General features: G+C 42.2%; 1 protein-coding gene, 1 long non-coding RNA gene and 1 other non-coding gene across 4 annotated transcripts; all 3 read left to right on the top strand.

Annotated features, from left to right (window-relative positions):
- Nucleotides 1-106: 106 nt before the first annotated feature.
- LOC135421481 (uncharacterized) lies at nt 107-1,883 on the top strand. 2 transcript variants are annotated; one of them, XR_010434027.1, is made up of 3 exons: nt 107-491; nt 806-937; nt 1,766-1,883. It is a non-coding gene; the product is annotated as an uncharacterized LOC135421481 (long non-coding RNA). The 2 variants fall into 2 exon arrangements; XR_010434026.1 differs by having other exon boundaries at nt 107-937.
- Nucleotides 1,884-2,411: 528 nt separating this feature from the next.
- Nucleotides 2,412-12,848, top strand: LOC135421478 (P2R1A-PPP2R2A-interacting phosphatase regulator 1-like). The gene is made up of 10 exons (XM_064670011.1): nt 2,412-2,847; nt 3,161-3,239; nt 4,547-4,603; nt 4,975-5,018; nt 5,099-5,153; nt 5,380-5,481; nt 6,696-6,784; nt 7,324-7,388; nt 9,728-9,824; nt 10,879-12,848. Exons 1-10 carry the CDS (start codon nt 2,732-2,734, stop codon nt 11,027-11,029), a joined length of 855 nt encoding a protein of 284 aa, XP_064526081.1. The 5' UTR covers nt 2,412-2,731; the 3' UTR covers nt 11,030-12,848.
- Nucleotides 10,655-10,798, top strand: LOC135421746 (small nucleolar RNA U109). Its single transcript, XR_010434179.1, has one exon. It is a non-coding gene; the product is annotated as a small nucleolar RNA U109 (small nucleolar RNA).
- Nucleotides 12,849-13,262: the final 414 nt, after the last annotated feature.

The raw sequence follows: 13,262 nt of genomic DNA, 5'->3' as shown, positions 1-13,262 counted from the left end.
CCGGGGCGGCCGCAGTGGCAAAGCCGCATCCCGGGGGTGCGGGGGCGGCCCCGTTCCCGTCCCGATCCCGATCCCGATCCCCGGCCCCCGGGCCGCTCTCCCCGCTCGGCCCCAGCGCGGGCGGGCCCGGCCGCAGGGCGCAGGCGCAGCGCTCCGGCCGCGCTCGGAGTCACAGCTCTGAGGGGGTTTTAAGGGTATAAAATGTGTCTCCCAGCGCTCTCTCGTAAGGGCTGCAGCGCTGACCTTTAAATGCATCACATATCGTCTTTGAGTTCACACCGAGCCTTTGCCGCTCTCGGAAATAACAGAGCGGGAGGCTCTGTGCAGGCCCAGACAACTCTAGGAATGGAGAAGAAAAAAAACCCAAACATTTTCAAAATACTTTTGATAGCTGATGTATCCCTAGTTTGTACCTAGAGGAGGTTGTGGTGATACAGTTCCGGAGATCAATGGTGCTCGTTGGTGCCGAGGATCTTAAAGCTTGGAAAGAAGTGGGGAGTCCTTGTGGTTTGCCTTAATAGAGCAATTAATCATAGCTCATTTCATCCCACTCCCCTGCCATGGGAAGGGACACCTTCCACTAGACCTGGTTGCTCCAAGTCTCATCCAACCTGGCCTTGAACATTTCCAAAGATGGGACATCCACAGCTTCTCTGGGCAGCCTGTGCTGGGTCCTCACCACCCTCAAAGGGAAAAACTTCTCCTAATATCTAATATAAACCTACTCTCTTTTAGTTTGAAGCCATTTTCCCCTTGTTCTGTCACTCCATGCTCTTGTAATGGTCTCTCTCTGTCTTTCCTTCAGGTTCCCTGCAGGTACTGGAAGACCACAATTATGACACCCCAAAGCCTTCTCTTCTCCGGGCTGAACAATCCCAATCGCCTCAGCCTTTCCTCGTAGGGAGGGCACTCCATCTCTTCATCTATTATATTCCAGGTGAGAGTTTCAGGCAGTCCTTAAGAACAGAAATAATCAGAGAAGAAAGATAGATTATAGAGAGAAAAAATACTTTTGTTCATGGGTCCTATGCTTACTAATTTATCTGAGGCTGATGGCTTTTTGTAACTGTGACTGTGTTTATTTTGCCAACAGGGATATTTTCCCTGACACTGTCAAATATCTCCTACATCATCACCCACACCTTCATGTTCACCAGTCTCTCTGTCACTTTACCCACCTATCTCATTCTCCCAGTCCCCATTTCCCCACTTTGAATCTCCATTCTTCACCTCTATCCTCCCAAGGCTCTGTTTAACGTGTTCTCTCCTTTGTTAATCCCTCTTGCCACGGTCATTTACGCTGTTTTTCTAACTCAACAACTTGTGATTTCCTCATTTCCATCCTTCTGTTCCATAGCACAACTCTCTTGCAGACACCTCCCCTTTTCTCTGCCTCGTTACTCTCCTCAGCCATTTGAGGGTCACCTTGGCAGTTCCCACTTTTTCTTGTATACATGTTTCCACTGAGATTCTCTTGGCTATAGTAAACCCTGGTCGGACAGTAGGATGATGAGACTGGCACTGGAAAATCTGAGCACATGGAGCAGATGTTATTTAGCTCTCAGACACATTTTGGATATTACTGACCTTTTCCTTAACATTGTCTTGGTACATGGCATTTGAAGCTGTTTACTGTCCTTAGTGGCAACGATATAAAATAATAACTCCACAGTAACAATAAATAGCAAAATCCACAGTAGTGGATGTAGTCAGTTGAAATGATGAAAAATCCTAACTTTTCTGTCCTAACTGTTTCTGTACCTAGCACTCTGGAAAAAGAATGATTTCCCAGGAGAAAATGAAGGACTTGTAAGAGACAAATGTGTACGTTGCAATTGTTATTGTAGAAAAATATTATAAAATAAAAATCAGTAAGCACAAACTTTGATGTTTTGGTCATTCAGAATCAAATTGCCAGGGTCAGTCGCAAACTTGAATAGAGCCAAGAACTAGAATCACATATCTTATAGTGAATTTTATGCCAGATGCTCACACGCTCACTGTGCATCAAAGCCGCAGTATGTGCTTCAGCGGCAAAGGAAGGCTAGGGAGGACATTGGGAAAGACTGTGTGATTTAAGCCCTGAAGAAGGTCGCAAAGTCTCTTCTCTGCTAAGGAGAGAAAAGTCTGCCGGAACAGGCTCGGCTGGAACGTGACGGCGGCGGGACTCGAACCGAGGTCCCCCGTCAGCCCGGGCCCGGGCCCCGCCCCCGGGGGCGGTGCGCGCGTCCTAGCGACCGTTGCGCCGTTTCAAACACACGCACGCACGGCCCGGCGGCCAATCAGCGCGCGCGCCGCCCGCGGGGGCAGCCGGGAGCCCGCCCGCCGCCGGGGCGCGGAGCCACCGCGCGTGCGCCGCGCGAGGCCGGGCGGCCCCTGCCCGCTCCGCTCTTGCCCGCGCAGGCGCAGTGCGCGGCGGTGGGTGCGGAGCGCGATCGGTACCGAGGGAGGCACCGGGAGCGCCCCCAGAGCCGTCCGCGCCGGCACCGCCACCGGCCGCCGCCGCTGCTGCTGCTGCAGGAGCAATCGGCCGCCCCCGGGTCGCCCCCGGGATGCGGCGCTGCTGCGGCCGCCCCCCCCGCCGGGCCCGGCGCGCCCCCGGGCTGAGCCCGCGGCGCCGCCCGCGGGGCCTGTAGGGCCGGGGCAGCGGCGGCCTGAGGAGCCGCGGCGGCCGCCCGCGGTGAATGGGCGCCGCGGCGGGGCGGGAGGAGACGGAGCCGCCGCCGCCGCGATGGCTCAGGAGAAGATGGAGCTGGACCTGGAACTGCCGCCCGGGAGCGCCGCGGGCCCGGGCGACGGCGGCGGCCTGAGGAGGTCGAACAGCGCCCCGCTGATCCATGGGCTCAGGTGAGGGGCCCGGGGGGCTTCGGGGAGGAGAGGTCTCCGGACGGGCTGAGCGAGCCCCAGGCCTCGCTGCGGGCCTTCGGCAGGCCTGGCGCTCCCCAAGCGGCCTCCGGGACGTGCCCCCGTTCCTCGGACACAGTGTGCCCCCCTGTCCCCCCCGGCTCGGTGAAGATGCTCCCCCGGTAGCAGCGGTGCTCTTCTTCAAAGGAAAGCTTGTTTTCAGGCCGCAGCGCGTGTCACGGCGCAGCGCAGCTCTAAGCAAAGCGCACCTCGAGAGAGTTTTGTTCACCAAACTTTTGTTTTTTCCCCCCTGCAGTGACAACTCGCAGGTGTTCCAGCCTTACGTGTTGCGGACTCGCAGGAACAGCACAACAGTTATGAGCCGTCATGGAATGGTGAGGAATCTTAAGCATGTCACGCTTGCACACAACAAGGAGTAATCGGAGTAGAGAAATGCAGTTGAACTTGATCATTTGCACTGTGCATCCCAACGAGCTTCCAGGCTGCAGAATAAGCATTTTTTCACCTCTAACTGGAACTGCAATGAAATAATACTGGTGTGTTAACTGTGTCCACCCAGGAAGACAACAATAGCTGAAGCTACCTGTGATTCCCAGTATTAAGTACAGTCTTTAGGTTAGTTTAGACCTGACTGCGGGTTAGAAGAGAAAACTGTTTTCACAATTAAAAGTCTTGAAAGGGTGTTTTAATTTGTTGTGAAAATGGAAGAAAGAGTCACAGTTTTTTGCTGATCTGCTTGTTTGACATGGTGCTTTTTTTTTTTTTTTTGCAAAGTCTGAACACTAGATCTCAGAAAATCATTTAAAGAAGAGTAATTTATTTGTTGCTCTCTGTTGTAAGTCTGGTAGTGTACAGAGCTGCAGTTGTTTAACATTTCAAAGATGTTGCTTTTTTTTCACCTTTTCCTTCGCAACTCAGTGATCTGTATGTGCTTTTCACTGAAATTTTTCTGTCTCATCTAAGGGTAACGAAGATTAAGTATTGCTTTTCTCAAAACCTGTAGAACTTAAAGTCCCTAAATAAGTTTTTTCTATGCCTTCTGTTCAGAAAAGGCGAGACGGGATTCAAAATCTTCTGCTGTGAGATTTCTTTAAAATAAGAATCCAGAATTTTGGAGCTCAGACTGGTAGATGTGGCAATGGACACATGGATGTCCTGAGTGGGAACTCTTGGCCCATTTGTATGTGATGGAGTCAGAGTTCCAGAGAAATTAGATGCATAAAATGTCAGAAGCAAAGCTTTAGGGAGTGTTGTTCAAGACTGAGCTGAAACACTGAGGTTTCTCTTTTATAACAGAGAGCTGGGTGAGAAAGGTTCTACAGGGGTTTGTCATCTTACTCTGGGCAGTGAGGAATTGTGTAAAGATCATAGTTTCATTTGTAGTATCTCACTTGTTTGAGTGGCATCTGTAGCTATTTGTGTACTTGGGATGTTGAGCAGTATCTGCCTGCAAGTCAGTTCTGTGCTGCTTGTTGAGTGATACAAGGAATTTGTAAGTGGTAAAACAAGTCTTTTCTCTTGAAGGTCAGTGTTTGCTTTTTGCAACATTGTTTGAGTCATCCACAGGTAGTTGTACAGCTCATTTTTATCTCACTAAGACTGTAGTTAATGGTAAATACTATATATGCAAGCAGTTGAAGTGTGATTTAATCATTGTGGCTGTCACTTTTTCTTTTTCCAGTTCTTGTCATCATCTCCTATTCGGATTCCTAGCAGCCGACTTCATCAGATCAGAAGGGTAAGTTTTTATCTGTGTATTTAGTAACAGAATGAAAAGTACTATATAATATTGAAGTACTTATATAGTGGGAGTTTCTTTCCTATCAAGTTTGTCAAGTACTAAAGAAAACTGTGTATTTTTCAAGACTTCATTTCAACAAGGGAAGTGTCCTTGCAAGGCTTATGGTTATGCTTAAGCTGCCTTGCATTTTTGAAGTGTTTCATTTAAGAAAAGCAGTGAGCTGGACTGGTGGCAGTCTTGTCTTTTTATAGTGGTTCTACTGTTCATATTTCAATTGTGATGGCAAATCACTGAATCACAAGTGTTATTTCAAGTGCCTGTGATGAATCAAATGTTATGGGGAAACTTAGGACATTTATTTCCTGCAGGAGGAAGGAGTGGATTTAATGAACAGAGAAGCAGCACATGAAAGGTGAGTGTTATTGAAAGAACGTGATAAAATAGCCAGAGTTATCCTTTTTGTAGCTACTGATGGGGTTTTTTGTATTCTAGGGAAGTGCAAACAGCAATGCAGATAAGCCAGTCATGGGAGGAAAGCTTGAGCCTGGTAATCTCTTTATAGATGTTTCCTATTTAATTCTACTTTCACACTTAACTGATGAATTTAAGGGAAAGAGAGGAATTAACTGTGAAAATAATTTAAGAAGAATTTAAGCTCACCTGCTTTAGCTATTTTGTGCATTTGACCCAATGACTTTCCATTACAAGGTTGTGCCTTGGATTTCAAGGTGATATGCTGTGCTGATGTTAAATCTGAAACCTTGTGTTCACAGAGCGACAATGACTTGGACAAGTCTGAGAAATCTTTTTCCCCAAAGAGAATAGACTTCATTCCAGTTTCACCTGCACCTTCACCTACAAGAGGAATAGGGAAGGTAGGACGAGTGAAATAACCAAACTGAAACAATATTTCAGAACTCCAGACCAAGCTGAACTGTGAAGAATTTTAACTTCACAAATTGTTTCATGGTTTAAAAAAACCCAAACAAACAACACAACCAAGTAAGCACCAAAAACCCCAAACCCACATTTTATTGGGTTCTAAGAATCAGATGGTGACCCATCTTGGACCTTGCAGAGTTTAGTCAGGAAAACAGTGGATGTTTTCAGTTACTACTGTTTGTGCAGTGTTTGGATGTGTTGGAGTTCTAGGGGAGCTGGAAGAGGTCATGAAAGTAATCATGGACATGATCTTCAGCTGCAGAAGTGGGGGGATGTTGGGGAAAAAGTACCAAAATTGGAATGTGTCATCATGTACAGTAAGAGTAGGTGAAGACTGCAAATCTATGTGGGGGTAGGGATGAAAATGTGTCCCTCAGTTATGGAAAGGAAGGCACAAACACACTGTGAAGGAGGACTCGGGTGTGCTGAACTTGCACCAAAAACTGATGGCAGATGCTGGAGAAAGAGGTAGCACGGAGAAACTGATATTTATGTTTGAAGGTGACCTTATTTTCACTCCCTTTTGTGGTTCTGCTTTTGTACTGCAGTGTTTTCCTGCAGGCCCCTACCAGTGTTGCTGCACAGAGCAGCCACATACTCGTGGTGGGTAAATGTGTTCCTGGGATAATGCTGGTGCTGGCAGCTGGTCCTGTGCCTTTGGAATCAGCTGTAAAGCAGTAGTAGATAACTTGACAGAAAGATTTTTGTGTTGAGCTGGGAGCAGTCATAGGCTAAGCTCAAATTAGCTGCAGAACCACAGAGCTAAATATCCTATTCTACTCTGGAATATTGTCAGTTTGCAGACCAGATGTACTTTGAGTAATTTCTACTTGTTTAACAAGCCCCTTGAAAGGGGGTAAGTCTTGACTACTGTACTGTTGCTTCTAAGTGTGACAAAGAAGAGAAACAACATCTGTTTCAAGTTCACGTTTCTCGTGGGTTTCAGTTTTAGGTTAATCTGAGCAGAATTGCACAAGCCGTTACGTTTTTGCAAGTTAAGTTTTAAATGTTTCCAAGGTTGTGTTTGATCATCTCTTCCTAGTTCAGTTGCTAGCTTTTCTTTGAGTGGGGCTTGGAGGGTGGGGTGGAACATCTGAATGTTTTGAAGGAAATTCTCAGGTGTGTTAATGTACCTTTTTTTCTGCAGCAATGTTTTTCACCATCATTGCAAATGTTTGTGAGCAGTAATGGGTTACCTCCAAGTCCTATTCCCAGTCCAACAAGGCGATTCTGCAAGTAAGTGACATGTGCAAGTAACAGGTGTATGTTGGGCTAGAATTGGAATTTAAGCCAAAGATTAATTAAAGCTGATGTTAAGGCATTAGAAGAGACTAAAGTTTTACAAGAGCGGAAGCATTGCCATGTAAAAATGCTCTGAAAGTTACCAGTGGTAACTTTATGTAGGCGCTCTTATAGAGCTTGTGTCAGCTTTAAACTACACTTGGTAAATTGTGGGGAAGTACTTCAAATTAACTTCAATAACTTTGTCAGCAGATAGGTTTTATATAAATAATGCACATAATTTATAAATGGATAGAAATGAGAACGTGATGCACAAAGGGAAGGAGAAAACCCTGAAAAACTTACTGCAACTTTTTATGGCAGATAATCTGCTCTAAATAGGCAGCATTTATGTGTTATGTATGTATTTAGATGCCCTAAAAATTCCAAGTTGTGCAGGAATAGTTTTGAAGATTGCTTCATATGCTGTGGTTGTGTTGATTTGATGTGACTTGGAACCTTTATCGGCCTGACTTTCAGTGTGCTCTCTCTAGCAGGAGGAGTCAAAGTCCAATCAACTGTATCAGGCCTAGTGTTCTTGGCCCTATTAAAAGGAAAGGTACGTGTATTTACCTTATCAGATGTTTTAATATGGATGTAGTTTTGCAGCTGGACATTTTTATGTTTTGCAGTAACATTTTTATGTTACTTTGTAAGTATAATGCACTTGTATCCACGGTGAACTGGAATTTGCTACTTATAACTTAAAAATACAATGTAAAGTAGCTAGTCTAAAACGCAGGAATGGAAAACTTTAAAAGCAGCTACTGCTTGAAAGAGGCAAAGTTTATTATGCATCAAATGAAACATTATGAATGTTTGTAAGCCCTGACATTCCTACAAGTACCACTGAACAGTGCACACCCTTCAGATCATCTTAGGAATGTTGCTTATCATGCAGGATCTTCTAAACTTAGTACTGAATGTTTGTTTTCACCCTGAAAGTTCAGAAGGTGAATGTTTGGAGAAGTGGAGTAGATCAGTGCCCTTTTCTCCTGAAGGGGTAAAACTGTTCTTTCCTGGAAGTATTCCATGTTAGGGATATTCAAATTACATCCCAGGGCAAGTCTCCATAGCAGAACTGTAAGAGTGAGATATTTACAGGTGAGCCACTAGCTATGCTTAACCTTTTAACTTGGGCATTTTTAACTGCGCCAAAAGCATGTCCTTTTATTGTACAAGACTTATATTTAGCCTTTGAGAAAAGTTACTGTTTATTGTTTTGTTTTGTTTTGTTTTGTTTTTTTTTAGGGCTGCTTGTCCTGTCAGATTAAAGAATGTTGTCTAATTCGTATTGACTTCACAGGAGAGAGAGACAAGTTTTCTCATAGATGCCAATTCTATCTTGGCTGTTATTTTCTGTGAATTTTAGAGGCATTTAAATGGAACAAAAGTTTATTAAGCTCAATGATCAGTAAGGGATAGATATTCATACCTATGCTTTATCAGCTTGTAAAAGCAATGCAGGTAAAGACAGGCTTTCCTCACCCAATCCATGTGCTCCTGTGGAGCATCTTTTACAAAGTGGAGGTACGAGTTCACCTTTTTTTATTTGAAATATCAAGGAATTTTCAAAATGTTAACTTAATTTTAAAACATCTAACCCATTTAAATGGACTTTCTTTCTTTCCTGAACACGTTATCCTGTTGTCTGAATTTTAGCAGTGGCTTTATGGTTCATATTGTACAGACGTGACGTGGTAACAAAGGGACACTCTGATATGGGGGAGAAAGCAAGCCATGTGTTGAACATTTCACTGCTCTAGGGAGTTAATACTGGTAGACTGTGCAATGTGTTGTAGCAGTGCAGATTGGCCTTTGTGAAATTTCAAGGAGCAAAAGTTTACCTAAGTTGGTGGTTTATTAATTTTTGTGTAAGACCAAGTATTTTATAAATGTTTTTTGCCCATTCTACATGCTGGAAGCTGTTACTCCTTACCTTCAAAAAAGGGAATGTATCCCTGTGGGCTAAAGGAAACAAGAAATCTGGGAGGGTTGTAAGTCTTTTAGCAGTATAATTTTGTTGCAGAATGTCTTCATAGATTCTGGTTTGCTGTAATGCTTAAATCTCTCTCAGGTTTTCAAACTGATGCTACAGCTACTGCAGAGTGTAGGTGAAAAGACAGAAAAATCTATTACCATTTCATGGTTTTGCTGTCAAACTAAAAATGAAAATATACTGCAGCTGAGAGGGTTTTCTTTTTTTTTTAAGCTTGTTATTTGCAAGTTCATGATATTTTCAAATGTCTGTTGTATAGCAACTATTAATGAGCCAGGTCATTCTCAGGGCAGATTATACTCAAGAGATTATATGAATTCTCCCCATCATATTTAATCTTTTAATGTCAGTAAATGGTTACAGGTACAAAGACAGTCTGGTCACTGATGAGAAAGTGGAAATGCTTCCACATGACAGATTTATTCTATTCAGCTTCCTGTAGAAGTGTACACATGCATCAGAGTTTGTTCTGCAACAGAGGGTGAAACTGAACCAAGCTGGCACTATTATTTTCATAATTACTAAGAATTTTAATCTCCATATTTTGGCTTATGTCAGTTACCTCATCTCAACTGTGTACTTAAAATTTAAGTCACAGTAATTAATTTGCTTTAGCTTATTTTGTCTGCAGTACAAATAACAAGTTTTATGTCTTTAAGATCGTTGTAGCCCCTCAGATACTGCTGAAGGATTAGTTAAATGAAGGGTAGACTGGATGGTTAAACAGCAGCATCTAATTAATGTCTTACTCAAGTGCTTGGTTGGCTGAATTGGAGAATTCATGTTACAAATGCAACCTTGGAATACTGTGGGACAAATCTCTCTTTCACGGCAGACAAATACAAAAACGATGTTCCAGAGTCTCAGATGAGTTTGATTGTTTGCACTGTTTTCCTTAGGTGAAATGGAAACTGAAAGTCAGCCAAAGAGACTTTTCCAAGGAACAACCAACATGCTTTCTCCAGATGTTACACATCTGACAGATCTCAGTTCATGGTAAAATATTTCATGTGCCCTGAAATGCCAAAACGGGGAATGTTCATTTATCATAAGCTCTCCTTTTTTTTTTTTTTTCCAGGAAAAAAGTGCTTTGTGTGTAGCTCGTGCATGTGTATTACTGGGAACTGTTCCTGTGGGAGTGTAGTGTGACAATGGTCCTGCTCTTTGTATTAATTTTTTGAGCAGACTTTAGCCTAGATTTAGTACATCAAAACTTTTATACTGAATATAATTGTTACAAATCCCCGTTGATTCATCAGCAAAATCACTTTGCTTCATCATGTCAGTATGTTGTAGGTACTGGTCATACAGTGTCTGTGGTACTTTCCTGAATACTTAGAAAATGTGTGTGAGTGCTTAATAGTTTTTGTCCCTACATTCATGATTCTGAGTTACTGTCATCTTTCTTTACTATGATCATAAAAAGCTAAGTTCTTTTTTTTGTGTGGAGTCAGATGCTAAGTACTCAAAAATGTGAACTGTTTTACTGTAATTTCAGTTTACCTACAGACTTGAAACTGCCTAGATTTTTTTTCACGTTGCTTCCCTCTAAATTGCAAAAGCATCAATTTATGTACCTTCTGGGATCTTGTATCAGGACTTCAAAATCCAAACACAGGAATTCCTTCCTTATAAAGGAAAAATAGGTCTCAATCTTGCTTTGAGTAGTGCAATGTTAAAGAGCATACTGGTTAATTAATGGCATCTTTACTGCAGTGCTGATTAATTTATTATTATTATTCCTTTCCTATAAGCTTTTAAGGTTTTAAGCTCATTAGTTTTCACCTCTTTTCTATGTCTGATTAAAAACAGCTTTGTAATTTATTTTGCATGTTAAAAAAAAAAATTGATTCTGTTCCTCATTCCCATGAGGAGCAGGAATGTGTATAACATGCTACAGAAAACAAGGAGTTTTCAGGGCTGCCAGTCTTGCAGTAAAGACTGAGTGGTAGTATAGGTCTCCTACATGTTCTCTCCAAGGGGAAAGCACGTTAACTTTGTGCACTCTCATCACACCCGTGTACTAAATAACCTTTTTCTCTTTCCCCAGCCTGTCTTCAGATATTCTTGATGGGAGTAGCAGCAGTGTTGGCTCTTCCTCTGATTCCCTGACTAAAGGCAGCATAACCACCGAGTCTCCAGTCACGTGCTCCAACTCCTGCTCTTCCTTCATACTGATGGATGACTTCTCACCCAAGTGACTTACCAAGTCCTGAGTCAGTGTCTGGCTGTGCTGTCCCCTCACTGTACACTTGTACAGAGAAACGAACTGATCCTTGAACCATTAATATGAGGTTTATTAAAAGGAAAAAAATTGTTGTTACTGTAATCCTTGGCTACTTTCCAGTGATTTTTTTTTTTATTTATCCATTTAATGGACATTGTAGACCATATTAATGTCTGGTTTTGCGAATTTATTTTTTAAACAAGATGTCTGCTGATATTATACTAACTTTTGCTTTCAGGAACTTGCATACACTTTTTGATTCCAGGAATAGGTATCTACCTATTAGTGTTGCAATTTTTAGGAAAGTACTTCTATCATTATCATGGTCACTATGTCTAGGGAAATAACTTGGTTTGGAAGGATTTGAAAATACTAATTTATTCTCTGGCACTTCTACTATTGAGAAAAATTATTCTTGCCTTTTTTTTTTCTTCAGTCACTAGCCTCAAATTCCTTTATGGAAGGGAGAAAAAATATTTTATTTTCTTAGTGCTGCTAGTCATTTTTATTACAGAAGACCACATTGGGTGTGGAAATGTCACTCTATTACATTAAAATAAAAACCCCACAACAAAATAACTAACGACTGTCACTTTTGCCATTGGTGAAGAAATAATACTACTCTACAAACATGATTAAATTAGCTGCATAGTTCTCTCCCCTGATCATTTATCCTACAGATTGTATGAAATAAGTTCAATATTCAGTAAGATTTGGCCAAGGAAAATTAATCCACGCCTCGACTGAAGATATACAGTGCAGATAACTAAGTTAATTAAACTACTGTGTAGGAGAACCATGTATGGCACCATCGATGTCTCCTGTGGCATTGAGGTCATAAGTATTTTTGTGCCTTAGGGGACATTGTTACAAAATTATGGAATGTAAACCAAGAGGGGTGGGTGGGGAAAGTCCTTTGTGTACAGCTTGTTTATAGAGTGCTTACCCTTATCCTGCCGTGGATGCTGCTTTCCTTAGTGTTCCTCCCCGAGGCGTGCGAGGTGCTGTGGGCAGGCCAGCTCTGCTGAGGGAGCAGCCCAGGGGACACCCCTTGCAGCTGCTCTGGACAGAGCTTGTCCCTTTGTTGGTCACGAGCAGGGCAAACAGCTCAGCCAACACTCAATCCCTAAGGAAAGACTTTGGGTTGGATACGAGCTCTGCAAATTGCTTGGTGAAGGAGCTCTATTTGAGCTATGAGTAGTCTTGATACAGTACCTTGGTCAGTCTGAGGTAGGAATAGATATTTTACTTTTTAAAGACTATAACGGGGCAAAATAAATCCGTTTGTAATCTACTGTGTTATGCTATTTATTATTTATAACTCTGTAAAAAGTCTGTGGTGATGAATTATAGTATTTTTTTATGATTGAATAAGTTTTTTATGTTCAGTAATTGCTGGCTGGTTTGTATTTAATACGCAACATTGTCTGCCAGAATCATAAGCTTCCATTTTTGAATGTTTGTAACATAAATGCTTTTGTTACCTAAAAGTACAACTTGTGATCTTTCTGAAAGAAAATAGCACTGAATTTAAACTAAGATTATGTGCTTTAGAAGTGAGCACAACCTCTGGCAATACTGTCTGCCTAGAAGGGGAGGGGAGAACCATAGTTTTTTCCGAAGAAGCTGTTGGGTATCCAGAAGACATGTACATACCAGATTATTTTTAAAAGTGTTTCCTTTAAATTGTAAGAAGTACTAGAATGGGCCAACAGTGGCACTATTATTTGTATTACCATTTTCACCTGTGGAGCATTAGTTCCCCACTTCAAATAAATGTGCATATTGTAAAATATTGTCCATTGGTGCCATTTTTAAATGAGCTCTACAAGTATTGAATGTTAATTTTATTTGTATATGCACAGTGCTATTTCTTGAATTTTTGATGTCTTAAATCGCTTAATTATTTTTTTATTCATGCCTGTGTCTTCTCTGCCTTCTTGATGCTGAAAGAAGGCTCCTTTTTCATTGCAAAATATTGATAAACAGTCTGTGATAAAATCCAAGCTGTTACCTGTGCCCCAGTTTCCTTATACCTTGCTTTTACTGCTACCGTAATTTAGAAATCTAAACAAGGGGTGGCAGGAGGGGGAAATCTATTGCATGCTTTCTTAAACCTGAGAAGAGCATAGCTATTGCTTATTTTTGGCTGATTTACCTGTACAATTGATGTATTCCGGATTTGTTTGTTAGTGGAGAGTCTTATC

The sequence above is a fragment of the Pseudopipra pipra genome, chromosome 13, assembly GCF_036250125.1.
Source record: "Pseudopipra pipra isolate bDixPip1 chromosome 13, bDixPip1.hap1, whole genome shotgun sequence".
Classification (NCBI taxonomy): domain Eukaryota; kingdom Metazoa; phylum Chordata; class Aves; order Passeriformes; family Pipridae; genus Pseudopipra; species Pseudopipra pipra.
The sequence above is the reverse complement of the archived record's forward strand: the minus strand, read 5'-3'. Positions and strand labels throughout refer to the sequence as shown.

Excerpts from the sequence above, each read along its gene's own strand:
- LOC135421478 (XM_064670011.1), top strand. The coding sequence starts at position 2,732 with ATGGCTCAGGAGAAGATGGAGCTGGACCTGGAACTGCCGCCCGGGAGC. Across the intron at positions 5,019-5,098 it reads AGAGAAGCAGCACATGAAAG|GGAAGTGCAAACAGCAATGC; the intron begins GTGAGTGTTATT and ends TTTGTATTCTAG. Across the intron at positions 7,389-9,727 it reads TGGCCCTATTAAAAGGAAAG|GTGAAATGGAAACTGAAAGT; the intron begins GTACGTGTATTT and ends TGTTTTCCTTAG.